This window comes from Anomaloglossus baeobatrachus, chromosome 6 (genome assembly GCF_048569485.1).
Source record: "Anomaloglossus baeobatrachus isolate aAnoBae1 chromosome 6, aAnoBae1.hap1, whole genome shotgun sequence".
NCBI classification, from domain to species: Eukaryota; Metazoa; Chordata; class Amphibia; order Anura; family Aromobatidae; genus Anomaloglossus; species Anomaloglossus baeobatrachus.
The window spans coordinates 84,999,691-85,015,515 of NC_134358.1; the positions used below are offsets into that span (position 1 = coordinate 84,999,691).

Below are 15,825 nucleotides of genomic sequence, written 5' to 3' on the forward strand. Positions count from 1 at the left end.
TCTGAAACCCCGCCTCTTTCAGGACACTGCCACGCCTTTTTCCCCCAGCATGCCCTGTGGTACATGTCGCTTCCGGCTCTCTGTGCATCAATACGATAGAAGAAACTTGCTGGCTATCGTCACACAACGTGACTGGAGGCTTGACCAATCAGAATACGATATTGTTGGGGATGCGGCCACTCCGTACCGGGTTTTTTCCCGAAGGGGCGTGACCTCAGTCGCCGCGCCAGGTTAGGTTGCAGTGTAGTGAGGGAGAGGAGGCGGGGATGTGTGTGAGGCAGAACATGGAAGTTGTGCGGAGTTAGTGACGGTTCCGGACCGATTCGTTTATTGTAGAGTTTGTAGTGGACGGTGCGAGCGGATATATACAACATGGAGCAGCCTGCGCCCAAGAGGTGAGCCCGGGGGGGGGATAGGTAACTATGTGCGGATGGACGCCGGGCCGGGGGGACGTGCAAGGCAGTGGAGCGGCCTGTATCCTCCAGGCGTCACATCCCGTACTGTCAGCTGCCTCTACACATAGTGTTCTGCAGATTAACCCTTCCCTGGTTGGCGAACCTAGTACTGTCACCGGTGCCTCCCCCCCGACTGCCTGTCACCGGTGCCCCCCCCCCACTACCCCCCGACTGCCTGTCACCGGTGCCGCTCCACTACCCCCCCCCCCCGACTGCCTGTCACCGGTGCCCCCCCTCACTACCCCCCGACTGCCTGTCACCGGTGCCGCTCCACTACCCCCCCACCCCGACTGCCTGTCACCGGTGCCCCCCCCCTCACTCACTACCCCCCGACTGCATGTCACCGGTGCCCCCCCCCTCACTCACTACCCCCCGACTGCCTGTCACCGGTGCCGCTCCACTACCCCCCCCCCCCCGACTGCCTGTCACCGGTGCCCCCCCCCTCACTCACTACCCCCCGACTGCATGTCACCGGTGCCCCCCCCCCTCACTCACTACCCCCCGACTGCCTGTCACCGGTGCCGCTCCACTACCCCCCCCCCCCCGACTGCATGTCACCGGTGCCACCCCCCTCACTCACTACCCCCCGACTGCATGTCACCGGTGGCCCCCCCACCTCTACCCCCCCGACTGCATGCCACCGCTTTGAAATTGCTTCTTCCATTTTTGTAATGTGACCTCAGCATTGTGAATGTGTTTTTCTGATGACTAATAACAATCACCACTGTCCATAAACATGAATGACACCGCTGGATCTCTGCACTCTTGTGTAGGTGCAAGGCATCAAAAATAGTGTTTTTTTTGAGAAACAGTCTTCAGCACCTCCACCCTCTGCAGAATAAGGACTCTCAGTTCCTGTTTTTAAGCAGTTTTTCTGGGTGAAGGGAGACTGGTAGTAGAAAAATGACAGGTTTTTCCTACTTCTGTTAAAGAAAATCGCGCCAGTTATTTTTGGCAGCGGCATACTGTAGAGAAAGAGACCCTGATTCCAGTGATGTGTCACTTACTGGGCTGCTTGCTGTAAATTTGATACAATCGCTGTTTTATCAGCAAGAGACTATCACTAGAGGACTAGTAAACCTGCTGCCAGGTAGTCCTCCATATTCATGACTTGTGTGTAACCACGCCCGACCACTGATTGGCCGCAGCTTTCTGTGTACACTGTGCATAGGCAGAAAATTGCCAATCAGTAGTGTGGCCAGGGTTATTCAGAGCCCATTCAGTGAACTTGTAGATCTGCAGCAGATAAAACAGGGATTTTATTAAAAGGACAACAAACAGCTCAGTAAGTGACACATTGCTGGAATCAGGGTCTCTGAACTTAGTGCTGCTTTAAGCTTTGGAAGCAAAACCGTGGTGACAGATTAACGTTAAAGCCTGGGAACGCCTAGCTTTGCCTGGGCTCTTTGTATCTCATGTTAATGAAACTGGCTTAAAGTCTGGAACGGACATTTGGAATATTAAAGGGCTTGTCCACTGCTGGTACAACCTCTGCTGATTCCTTGTTTCCCCAGGTACAATAATAAAGCCTATACTCACCTCTGCAGCCGGCGCTCACATGCCGTGACGCGAACGCCGCTTGCAGTCAGCTCCGACTCCTTTGATCGTTTTTATCATTTTTGTATGGAGATGGGAGAAAGGCTTTATCTGGTAATTCCTATGACTCTGCCTAGTAAGAGATTAGCAGGTTCAGAGGAGGCACCGAGAGGGTTCTAGGCTCTTTGCACAATCCCTTTTTGTAAGGACTTTCTGAACAATAAAGTTGATCACATATGGTCACTATGTTTAAACTTCCATTCATCATATGTAATCTGTGGGGCGACCTACGGTAGCAGCAGGTGTTCAGTTTCTCTGCAGCGCCACCACGGGAGAAATGAAGCATTGCATAATGTTAAGTTGCCACCTCCTCGCGGGTTATGGATGCCTTTTGTAGCTTCGTTGTGGCTGATGGCGATTGGCAGTGCCCCTCTAGGTCGACTTAGTAAAAAGAAGCGCGATCAGCTGTTATCAGTGGGAGAACACACGTTTCCCTGTAAAGGAAATGTAGTATCACGTGGTGGCCATTCATAAATTGCAATCCATGTAATACATGAATATTCTGAGCCGTTTCTGACATCGCGGTTCTTTCTCCCTTGTAACGATTGGAGATCCCCTGTATTTTGTAAAAGGGAATCTGTCACCAGGTTTTTGCTCCCCCAATCTGAGAGCAGCATAATCTAGAGACAGAGACCCTGACTCCAGCGATGTGTCACTTACTGAGCTGTTTGCTGTCATTTTGATAAAATCAGTGTTTTCTCTGCTGCAGATCTAGTAGTTACACAGAACTTATGAATATGCTGGACTACTTACAGCACGCCAAGTAGTCCTCTAATTATAATATCCTGTTGATTGACAGTGGTTTTTTATCCAGCAGCTCAGTAAGTGACACATTGCTGAAATCAGAATCTCTGCCCCTATGTTATGCTGCTCTGTTTAGTTGGCAAAACCCTGATGACCGATTCCCTTTAATTTATACGAACACAAGCAATAGACAATGGTTGCTTTGATGCAATAAATCTTTTACATTTGAGGATGGCTGGATTTACAATCCATGTATTGTCTGCTCCAAATGTATCATATATACAGTACAGACCAAAAGTTCGGACACACCCCTCTCTAGAATAACTGGTAAGAGGAGACTTTGTGCAGCAGGCCTTCATGGTAAAATAGCTGCTAGGAAATAAACTGCTAGGGACAGGCAACAAGCAGAAGAGACCTGTTTGGGCTAAAGAACACAAGGAATGGGCATTAGACCAGTGGAAATCTGTGCTTTGGTCTGAGGAGTCCAAATTTGAGATCTTTGGATCCAACCACTGTGTCTTTGTAGAAAAGGTGAACAGATGGACTCTACATGGCTGGTTCCCACCGTGAAGCATGGAGGAGGAGGTGTGATGGTGTGGAGGTGCTTTGCTGGTGACACTGTTGGGGATTTATTCAAAATTGAAGGCATACAGAACCAGCATGGCTACCACAGCATCTTGCAGCGGCGTGCTATTCCATCCGGTTTGCGTTTAGTTGGACCATGATTTATTTTTCAACAGGACAATGACCCCAAACACACCTCCAGGCTGTGTAAGGGCTATTTGACTAAGAAGGAGAGTGATGGGATGCTACGCCAGATGATCTGGCCTCCATAGTCACCAGACCTGAACCCAATCAAGATGGTTTGGGGTGAGCTGGACCTCAGAGTGAAGGCAAAAGGGCCAACAAGTGCTAAGCATCTCTGGGAACTCCTTCAAGACTGTTGGAAAACCATTTCCGGTGACTACCTCTTGAAGCTCATCAAGAGAATGCAAAGAGTGTGCAAAGCAGTAATCAAAGCAAAAGGTGGCTACTTTGAAGAACCTAGAATATAAGACATATTATCAGTTGTTTCACACTTTTTTAAGTATTTCATTCCACACGTTTTAATTCATAGTTTTGATGCCTTCAATGTGAATCTACAATTTTCAGAGTCATGGAAATAAAACTCATTGAATGAGAAGTTGTGTCCAAACTTTTGGTCTGTACTGTAGATCTATGTAAGTGAATGTGGTATTTCCAACGAGCCATCTTGCGGCGTCGAATTGGCCGCCTTCTGGCTTGCACTACTTGTTTTTTGGATGAGACTTGCCCAAAAAAAAAAATCAAAGGGTGCATATCCATACCTCCCAATGCTCTGCTCAGCCGTATGTGTTTGTGTCTGCTATGAAAGAGCCACTGCCAGACTCTCCTGGCAGAGACTTTTCTGCTCTGAACAGTGGGGTCAGTCCTAAAGCAGATTCTTCTTTCTCCGTACATGATCTCTCAGGATAGTCGGGAGGCCTCCATACATATTAGTGGCTGATCTACTTCTTATCCATTGTGGCTCCCCTGATGGTGGCGTCTCACTATTGACCCTGAGGATAAGCTAAATGTCCATTCATCCTTCTGTAAGGAAAGTCCGCTCTGTACTTCCTCTTTGCTGGTGAACAATGGCTGTCTCTCTGTGGCCATCATGAGCTCTAATAGAGCATATTGATGGGCGAATGTACCTAGTACAGTTTTGTGTTAGTTTAGCTGTGCTCTGAGATTTGTCATTAGGTGATTGGGTTAAAGCCAGTTACATGGGCAGATAATATTCACGTAATTAATGTCTATGGATGATAGAGCAAGTCAAGTGCCCATTATTTGGTGCTGTCATTGGCTGCATGAACGGACCAACAAACAATCGCGGGATCTCACACAGGTTCATATTATCGACAGAATATTCCCTCTTATCACCAAAAGAGTTGCCGAGAAGGAAGATTTTCATGTCTGCATAAAATATGCACTGAGACACCAAATTGTATTGTGTTGGAGGACATGTTTACATGGAGCAGTGATCAGGAAGAGACTTGTGTAGGAATGCCTGCTTGGGCAATGAGCACACACAGGACAACCTCACACGGCTCCATCGATGGATAAAGGCAGGGGTGGGGAACCTCCAGCCCGCGGGCCAAATGCGGCCCACCATGACCTTTTCTGCGGCCCCCGGGCAGATTCTTGGGGGAGGCAGTGCTCATGCTGTCACCGCAGTTTTTCAGGCCTCCGGCCCTTTAAATCCACACATTGCTGCTGCTGTGTTCTCCCGTCGGACAGTGCCAACGTGATCAGGAGTTACTTTGTGGGCGGGTCCGACAGCTACCTCACAGCTTCCAGCAGTGTGTGTCCGCCCCCTGCCCTCCGGTGCTGTGAGTGCGATGCTGCTGTGAGTCCAGCGCCGGCCCTCTGCTGCTATGTGCCCTGTCCAGTGCTTTGTGCCTCCCCAACCCAGTTCTGTAAACCCTCTCCCACACAGTGGCATGAAACCCTCAGCACAGTGTGCCCCCAATGTCCTGTGTGCAGCCCATCCCCCAGTAATGTCTGTGCCCCCAGCCCCTCTTGTGGTGTGCATGCCCCCAGCCCCCCGTTATCACCGAACATCACAGCCGCACCAAAGTTAAGCCTCTTCGGCCATCATAGGTGGGGTGAGTTAATTGTGTCACCAAATATAGCAGGGTCATTTAAACATTGATAATTTTGTTTGGCCCCCGAAGGTTGGTAGAAATTTCCAAATGGCCCCCGGCAGAAAAAAGGTTCCCCACTCCTGGTTAAAGGGAACCAGTTCTGAGTGTATATTGCTATTCCCTGCCTCTGCCCCTGTATACACTAGCATAGATAAAAAGATATTTATATATTGATATTGATATAAGTATTTCTAAAGATCCTTTATGCTATGCTTATCAGAGCAGGGACTAGTCGCAAGGGCGTTAGTTCCTCACGACTAAGGCTAGGTTCACATTTCCGTTGTTTTGCATCAGTCACATGCGTTGCTTGACGCTTGTGACTGATGCGTTGTACAACGGATGACAAGAATAAGAATTCATTGTCGGATTCTGTTGTAAAACGTGAGAGAGAACGATCAGCTGATCGCTCACAATACCCGGCCGCCGGCTTTTGTGAGCGAACAGATGATCTCCCAGCGGCCGGCTAATGAGAACGATCAGCTGATCGCTCTCATTAGCCGGCCGCCGGGTGATCAGCTGATTGCTCTCATTAGCCGGCCGCCGGGTGATCAGCTGATTGCTCTCATTAGCCGGCCGCCGGGTGATCAGCTGATTGCTCTCATTAGCCGGCCGCCGGGTGATCAGCTGATTGCTCTCATTAGCCGGCCGCCGGGTGATCAGCTGATTGCTCTCATTAGCCGGCCGCCGGGTGATCAGCTGATTGCTCTCATTAGCCGGCCGCCGGGTGATCAGCTGATTGCTCTCATTAGCCGGCCGCCGGGTGATCAGCTGATTGCTCTCATTAGCCGGCCGCCGGGTGATCAGCTGATCGCTCTCATTAGCCGGCCGCCGGGTGATCAGCTGATCGCTCTCATTAGCCGGCCGCCGGGTGATCAGCTGATCGCTCTCATTAGCCGGCCGCCGGGTGGTCAGCTGATCGCTCTCATTAGCCGGCCGCCGGGTGATCAGCTGATCGTTCGGCCGCTGAGAGAGAGCATGCGCAGTGGAATCAAAAGGATTCCACTGCTCAAACGCTACATGCTGCGTTCCTGCCGCCCCACAGTCAGTCGTTCCACGACAGTCGAGCGGAGGATGCACCACAGCGTCATCAGTCACAATCCGCCGCTCATATAAGTATATGGGAACAACGGAATCTGCCAAACGGATTCCGTTGTTTACCAGAGCCGCGGATTGTGACTGATACAAATTGACGGAAATGTGAACCTAGCCTAATCCGACCTCTTAGCATGGCAGCACGCCCATAGTGGTGTGCTAACATGCTATTCATTGCCCAGCGTCATTGGCGGTGATGCGCGTATCTGTGTCACTGCTTCAGAATGCCGGTTTAGGGTTAGTGCACAAGATCAGAGGTCCTGGCACTTCCGGTCATGCGCACTGGACCTCTCTGAAGCTGGGACGCATACACCTGGCTTAATAGTGCACTTGACCAGAAATGCTGGGACTTCATGTGCACTGAGCCACAGACACAGGTATACGTGTCACCGCCAATGACCCTGGGCAATGAATAGCATGTTAGCATGCCCCTGTGGGCGTGCTAAGAGGGTGGACTAGTTGGGGGAAATAACGCCCTTATGACTAGTCCCCTCCCTCATTAGCATATCATAAAGGATCTTTACAAATTCTTTTTCTAAAGATCTCTTTATCTATGCTACTAAATAGGACTAGGACGGTTATGCGGGCGTCACACGATACGATCTATTGTGCGATCGCACGAGCGATCATACCTGCCCCCATCGTTTGTGCGTCACAGGCAATTAGTTGCCCGTGGCGCACAAAGTCGTTAAACCCTCGTCACATGTACTTACCTGCTGAGCGACGTCGCTGTGGGGGCGAACATCCTCTTCCTGAAGGGGGAGGGACGTTCGGCGTCACAGCGACGTCAAACAGCCGCCGGCCAATAGAAGCGGAGGGGCGGAGATGAGCGGGACGTAACATCCCGCCCACCTCCTTCCTTAAGCATTGCCGGCGGGAGGCAGGTAAGCTGTGTTGATCGTTCCCGGGGTGTCACACGGAGAAACGTGTGCTGCCTCGGGAACGATGAACAACAGGACGTGCGATTATTAGAAAATGAGCGACGTGTTGGCGATCAACGAGAAGGTGAGTATTTCTGCTTGTTCATAGCTGTCACACGTTATGATATATCAAGCGATGCCGGCCCGGAAGTGCGTCACTTACGACGTGACCCCGCCGACATATCGCACGATATATCGTCTCGTGTGACTCCTGCATTAGGCAGGGATTAGCGATATGCACTCAGAACTGCTCGTAGAAGTAAAAACTGAAAATGTTAACACTTTCCTACAAAAATGATGCTTTAGCCCCATAGTTTTGATTTTCACAAGGGTATCAGGAGAAAATGTATCTTCAAATTTGTTGTGCAAATTCTCCTGAGTACAGCGATACCCCGTATGTGGCCACCATACATGGCAGACCCAGAGGTCGTCATTTGACTTCTGACTGCCATACAACACCAAAACCACAATATTAGTGTGGATGGCTCTATTGCACAAATCTCTATAAGGCTACTTTCACACATCCGGTTTTTGCTCTGCGGCACAATACGGTGCTGTGCAGAAAAACTGCAACAGTTTTTTTTTTTTTGCCGCCGGTTGCGTTTTTTTTTGCTTAGACTTACATTAGTGTCGTATTGTGCCGCATGGGTTTGCGTTCGGTCCGGTTTTTGCCGCATGCGGCAGATTTAGCCGATGCCGCGGCCGGATGGAACGTTGCCTGGAACGTTTTTTGCTCCGGCAAAAAAAAACGCATCGCGCCGCATCCGTCCGCTGCGGCGCATTTTTCAATGCATGCCTATGGACGCCGGATGCGGTGCGATGCGGAAAAAAACGCATCCGGCCGCCGCATACGGCTTCTTCCACTGCGCATGCTCAGTAGCATGCAGCAACCGGAAAAAAACGGACGGGCCGCATGTAAAAACGTATGCAAAGGATGCGGTGTTTTCGCCGCATCCGTTGCATAGATTTCACAGCCGGATTGAGCCGCACTGCTCAAAACGGATGTGTGAAAGCAGCCTTAGTACACCAAAAAATATATGCAAGCCAAGTTATGTAATTCAATTAACAACATCTTTATTATTCATTAAAATACATAAAATCGAATGGATCAACCCAAGTGACGGATGGAATAAATGAGGAAAGCCTGGCACCTGTTATCAATAATTCTGGACTTATGTATATTGGTAACAAATTATATTTTTACCAAAGAACCAATATAAGACCATTTGCATTAAAAATCCCTATCTATAATAATAAGTATATAATATATTCATATCTGTAGGGGGATTATATCTACATTACCGTCGTGCATAACAAGGAGGACGAAGCACGGTAGTTGCGAAACGCGCGTCAGTGTGTTTGTGGGAGGCCGCGGCACCATTACGTACTTGGACCATCGGTAATATTGTTATGCACGACTGTAATGTAGATATAATCCCCCTACAGATATGAATATATTATATACTTATTATTATAGATAGGGATTCGGTTTTATGTATTTTATGTATTTTAATGAATAATAAAGATGTTAATTGAATTACATAACTTGGCTTGCATATATTTTTTGGTGTATTTTCTGACTGCCATGACAACCCTTGGCTTCCCTATGATCATGTCGCAGGGGTGCTGAAGAGGTAAGAGAAGGATCCCCCTCCCTCTCACAAACGTCTATAGGCCACGATAGTTATTGATGGCAGCATATACAACAAAGAAAATGGTTAGCATATTCGGGAAGTGATTCAACCAGGACCCTATGATGTCGTCAGTCAGAGCTAGTGCTGTACAATAACATGGAGTCCGCCAGAGACACGACGTTTCGGCCTACTGGCTTTCATCAGGTCTACAATCTGAATAGACTGATATATACATATCAAAAAAACAAAAGAACATTGCTCAGTATGGAAATACAGAAATACATGTATATAGAAATATATTTTGATATCAGAGAACATTATCTGAGGAGGATACAATATAATATCGAAGGTCACCATTTCTCTTCTCTCATTTGCTGGTACTCCTGCTCATGTTGGGCGAGCCTCTTGCTATTTTACCTTAGATACACCAACCTTTCTCTAAGCCTGCTTTCACACATCCGGTTTTTGCAGTGCAGCACAATACGGCGCTCTGCAGAAAAACCGCAACCTTTTTTTTTTTTGCCGCCGGTTGCGTTTTTTCCCGCATAACTTGCATTTGCGCCATATTGCTCCGCATGGCCTTGCGTTGCGTCCGTTTTTTGCCGGTTGCGGCATATTTAGCCCATGGATGGAACGTTTTTTTGTGCGGCGAAAAAAAACGCATTGCGCCGGCGCGATTTACAATGCAAGCCTATGGACTCTGGTTGTGTTTTTTTTTTTGCACTGCGCATGCTCAGTATCAAGCTGCATCCATCAAAAAATGGACGGGCCGCATGGGAAAAACTTATGCAACGGGTCCGGTTTTTTCGCCACATACGTTGCGTAGGTTTTTGAGCCGGATTGAGCCGCACTGCAAAAACCGGATGTGTGAAAGCAGCCTTATTATGATAATTCTCACTCACAGCGGAATACACGGCATCTCCCCCCACTTTAATAGATGCATCCTCTTTGCATTTAGTTTTGGCAAGCTTGAGATTTTGACCTTCGATATTATAGGCTGAAATGTCGTGTCTCTGGCGGACTGTTATTGTACAGCACTTTTTATCTGCACCAATAAAAAGAAAAGATCAAGATTAAATCACCTTGTGTCCTTACAAACCTTTCTTTGGGGAATTATACAGTGTGCCGGAGTTATCTTTCCTTTTTATGACTTTTTTTTTCTCCTGAGCACCTCATTAGCGTAAAGGCCCCGTCACACTAAGCAACATCGCTAGCAACATCGCTGGTAACGAACAACTTTTGTGACGTTGCTAGCGATGTTGCTGTGTGTGACATCCAGCAACAACCTGGCCCCTGCTGTGAGGTCGTTGGTTGTTGCTGAATGTCCTGGGCCATTTTTTAGTTGTTGCTGTCCCGCTGTGAAGCACAGATCGCTGTGTGTGACAGCGAGACAGCAACAACTAATGTGCAGGCAGCAGGGAGCCAGCTTCTGCTGAGGCTGGTAACCAATGTAAACATCGGGTAACCAAGAAGCCCTGTCCTTGGTTACCCGATATTTACCTTTGATACCAGCCTCCTCCGCTCTCACTGTCAGTGCCGGCTCCTGCTCTGTGCACATGTAGCTGCAGCACACATCGGGTAATTAACCCGATGTGTGCTGTAACTAGGAGAGCAAGGAGCCAGCGCTAAGCATTGTGCGCTGCTCCGTGCACATTTAGCTGCAGCACACATCGGGTTAATTAACCTGATGTGTGCTGTAACTAGGAGACTGGGGTCTGGTCACTGGTTGCTGGTGAGCTCACCAGCAACTCGTGTAGCCACGCTCCAGCGATCCCTGCCAGGTCAGGTTGCTGGTGGGATCGCTGGAGCGTCGCAGTGTGACAGCTCACCAGCAACCTCCTAGCAACTTACCAGCGATCCCTATCGTTGTTGGGATCGCTGGTAAGTTGCTTAGTGTGACTGGACCTTAAGTTCACACAGTGCGTTTTTCGTGGCGTTTTTGCGCAGTTTTCGGGTGCGTTTTTTGCTCAGAAAACTGCATGACTTTGCTTCCCCAGCAAAGTCTGAGTTTTCATTTTTGCTGTCTGCACACAGCGTTTTTTTTCAGCTGCGTTTTTGTGGTGCCACAAAAACGCAGCATGTCAATTATTCCCGCGTTTTTCACTGCGCTTTTCATCCATTGAGTGCAATGGGATGTTGAAAGACGCAATGAGAAATGCAAATAGCTGCGTTTTGGTGCGTTTCTAAGACCAAAAACGCAGTTATAAACGCAGGAGGTGGGTAGTAAAGTGACATGTACAGGAAGAGGATTCCTTCTGTCAGTAAATACAGAAGCGTGAATCCTCCCGGTACCGTCACTGCCGCTTCCACCTCCCGTCCTGTGCATGTCTGCTGCCGTGCGGTGCTATGTCTGGGCGGGAGGTGGAAGCGGCAATCAAAAGTGAACAGTAGAAAAAAAAAAGTCATACTCACCTATCTGCAGACTCCCGGTGCCATGCCCGCTCCCAGATCCTCTCACGGTATCGCCGCTCCGGCAGTGTGCAGTCTCCCCGGGTACGTATGCCTGCAAGATGCAGGACCTGGCGATGGATCACCTGATGCAGTCACCTGACGCATCAGCTGATCGTAAGTCTCGGGGTGACGCTGACGCCAGTGCCCGGCCGGCTTAACCTGTCAGCGGATGCGTCAGGAGACTTCATCCCTGATTACCGGCAGCTGCTGCAGCGATCGGATGGGATCAGACTCCACTGCAGGAGCTGCCGGTAATCAGCACATAAGTGAGTTTTTTTTTTTTTTTTTTGCACCGATGCATCTGCTGATTGTATAAAAGCAGTTTATACAATCAGCTGATGTGTGATGTGATTCAGGCACTTGATCCTGACACATCTGATCGCTTTGCCTTCCAGCAAACCGATCAGATGATATTGGATCCGGATTGGACGGCGCGGGACCCTTGACCCAGGATTACTGCGGAGGGGAGTTTTTTATTTCAATAAAGATGGAGTCACTAATTGTGTTGTTTTATTTCTAATAAAAATATTTTTCTGTGTGTTGTTTTTTTTTATCTTTACTAGAAATTCATGGTGGCCATGTCTAATATTGGCGTGACACCATGAATTTCGGTCTTAGGGCTAGCTGATAATACACACCTAGCCCTAACCCCATTATTACCCAGTGAGCCACCCGGCATCAGGGCAGCTGGAAGAGTTGGATACAGCGCCAGAAGATGGCGCTTCTATGAAAGCGCCATTTTCTGGGGTGGCTGCGGACTGCAATTCGCAGCGGGGGTGCCCAGAAAGCATGGGCACCCTGCACTGTGGACTCCAATCCCCAGCTGCCTAGTTGTACCCGGCTGGACACAAAAATTAGGCGAAGCTCACGTCATTTTTTTTTTTTAATTATTTCATGAAATCATGAAATAATTAAAAAAAAAAAAAGGGCTTCTCTATATTTTTGGTTCCCAGCCGGGTACAAATAGGCAGCTGGGGGTTGGGGGCAGCCCGTACCTGCCTGCTGTACCCGGCTAGCATACAAAAATATGGCGAAGCCCACGTCATTTTTTTTGTTTGGGGGGGCAAAGAAATCCTGCATACAGTCCTGGAAGGAGGATGCTGAGCCTTGTAGTTCGACAGCTGCTGTCTGCTCTCCTGCATGCACTATTGGATGGAGTATGCTGAGCCTTGTAGTTCTGCAGCTGTCTGCTCTCCTGCATACACTAGTGGAGAATGAAGAACTTATTGAAGAAGGAAATGACATCAGACCTTTTTTTTTTTAACTGATAAAAAAACGCATAAAGACGCAGTGAGCAAAAACTCAGCAAAACGCACCAAATCGTGGCAAAACGCGTGCGTTTTTTGCCGCAGGTGTGTTTTGTGCGGTTTTTGCTGCAAAAAACGCACAAACGCAGCGTCAAAAAAACGCAGTGTGTGAACCTAGCCTTAAGGCGATGCTAGGTCGTCTTCTACTATTTAGAACTAGTGCTGTGCACTGGAATCCCGGACTGTGGGACTCTGGTAGTCCCGATTCCAGCCTGACCTCCTACCGGAGAGAAATATCGGCGCTGCACAAAACCCAGCAAGTGCCCACATATATCTACAGTGGGCGGTGGGGAAGAGGTAAAAAAAAACCCATTGCAGCAGGTGGTTTTCTGCTCATCCTGTGTGTGGTAGCTGGTGGCTTCATTGATCTTTGCAGTCTCTTCTAAGGCCCCTTTCACATTGCGCCGGGGGCCACACGGGGCACTACTGCGATGCTCACATGACACTCGGCTCGCGCTGGCAGTACAGCAGGAGCAGAGTGTCATGCTAGTATCCCTGCGTCTGAGGTCCGACTGTGCGAGCAGAAATCAGCTGCGGGGTCGGGCCGGCGCTGCGGAGGGGTGGGAGGGATTTATCTCCCTCTCTCCTCCGTAGCCGGCTATGGCGATTCTCGCTCTGCACTTGTGGTATACCGGTGTACCGCGAGTGCAGTGCGATTTTTCTCTCGCCCCTCTCACTTGAATGGGTGCGAGAGAAAGCGTCTCACATTACAATCACAGCATGCTGCGACTGTTTTAGGGCTGAGAAAATAATCGCTCATGTGTGCTGACACACAGGCTAATATTGGTCCGAGTGGAATGCCATGTTTTATCGTACTCCACTCGCACCGATTTTCTCGCCGTGTGGCTTAGGCCTTACGTTCAGTGGTCCCATCGGGGTATCCGTCCGAACCGCCCCTCCCCCCCGCAAAGTGTGTTTCGGACGCACATGCCGACAGGGCCATTGACTGTATTGGAGCAGACTACGTTAGCGTGTGCTCTGTTTTGTACCATTTTCGGGCATATGTGTTTTCTGCAGGCGGACACCAAAATGTAGTTGACTACAGAGAACGTATATGCCAAGTGACCTAATTTTACTTAAATTTTGAGAGAATTTGCATCATCAAATATGTACCTTGGGAACGTAGCTTCATGGTATTTTCAGGCACAGTTTTTGGCCGTTTTTGTCACTTACTAGTATGGAAATATGGATGTTTCTTTCATGATCACCAGTTTCTCATGTTTATGGTCCTTCTCTTTGGTTTCCTTTGCTTATGTCCATAGACCTGTGTTTGTACATTGGTATAACATGAGCTTTCCTTCAACGTCTGTAACCGTATATTTCATCCACTGAGTGTGACGTCTTTTATGTTGTCATATAAGGAGAAATGAAGATAAGCCAATAATGAAAAACTAAAAATAAAGCTGTTGTGATACTGTGACCGCCAGTAATGATCTTATAGATATTGTTCATTTGTGTACTGACCACTGCCTCGTTAACCCCGGTCAGTGACCAGCAGTGAACATTCTTACATTCGTTCTCTTGATTATTGACCTGTGGCTTAAGGTCTTTTTACTTGAGCTTTAAGGCCCCGTCACACACAACGAGGTCGCTAACGAGATCGCTGCTGCATCACCGTTTCCGTGACGCAGCAGCGATCTCGTTATGTGTGACGCCTACCAGCGATCAGGTCCCTGCTGTGAGATCGCTAGTCGTTGCTGAATGGTTGGGAACATTTGCTTCAAAGGCGATGTCCTGCTGTGCAGGACGCATCGCTGGGTTTGACGCCTACCAACGACCTCCTAAAAGGGTCCCAATGCCCACCGAGATTGTTATACAGGTCGCTGATTGTTACTGCTTCGTTGGTAAGATCTGACTGTGACATCTCACCAGCGACCTCCCAGCGACTTACCAGCGATCCCTATCAGGTCACATCGTTTTTGGGATCGCTGGTAAGTCGCTAAATGTGACGGGGGCTTTAGGCTGTGTGCCCACCTTGCATTTTTGCTAAGTTTTTTTTCTTGCAGATTTTAATCAATACTGCAAGGAAAAATGCATCCGAGCAAAGTCTATGAGAATCCTGACTTGCTGTGCACATGTGGCAGATTTTGGTGTAGAAAAAAGAAGCAGCATGTCAATTATTTCAGCGTTTGTTTCTGCAAATATAATCCCCTGCAGTGCTCTTGCTTGATTATATCTGTCAGTGCTACACTTGAAGCACTGACACTTCCCCTCACACCCCATGTTTCCGGCATGGTCTGTGAGGTTTTCTCTAGCTCAATAACCCGGGGTCGTCATGGTGACGACCGAGGGTTGCCATTGCAGCGATCGGGCCCTTGTGATTGTATTACAGTCACCTGATCGGCAGGGAGAGGTAAGGCCGGTTTCACACATCCAGCTTTTTGCCGTTTTGCCGGATGCGGCGCTCTCCCGTACAGTTAATACAGTACAATGACAGCGCTGTAACTTCCGGGTCACATGCGCCGGTCACATGACAGCATGTGACCGGCGCTGTTGCGCTGTCATTGTACTGTATTAACTGTACGGGAGAGCGCCGCATCCGGCAAAACGGCAAAAAGCCGGATGTGTGAAACCAACCTAAGTGATTCCTCTCCCTGCCTCCTGAATGCTTTGATCATAGCATTCAGTGGGTTAAACTACCGGGAGCGGCGTGGGCACCACTTATGGCACTGAGAGTCAGGTCCCGGGTGTAACATCAGCTGGAGACCCAACAGCGATCGCAGGGGTACAGCGTAGGAACCCGCGCAATTGCCATTACTAAACAAAACCCCCCGAATGCTGAATGGGAAAAATGCACGGAGCAAATGCGCATTTTTTTTCTGCTGCGTTTTTCCTGCCAAAACATTCAGTTTTGTGTGCAGAAAATCTACACACAGGTCTGCTATGTGGGCACATACCCATAAACAGATTTTGAACTTTTG

The 15,825-nt window shown here is 48.8% G+C and overlaps 1 protein-coding gene across 1 annotated transcript in view; it reads left to right on the forward strand.

Moving 5' to 3' along the window:
* Window positions 1-213: 213 nt before the first annotated feature.
* The window catches only part of STK3 (serine/threonine kinase 3), a 283,538-nt gene continuing 267,926 nt past the window's right edge, over window positions 214-15,825 (forward strand). Inside the window, exon 1 of the mRNA XM_075353079.1 lies at window positions 214-395. Coding sequence (XP_075209194.1) covers window positions 373-395 — 23 coding nt within the window. The 5' untranslated portion in view covers window positions 214-372. The remainder of the gene's footprint in view (window positions 396-15,825) is intronic.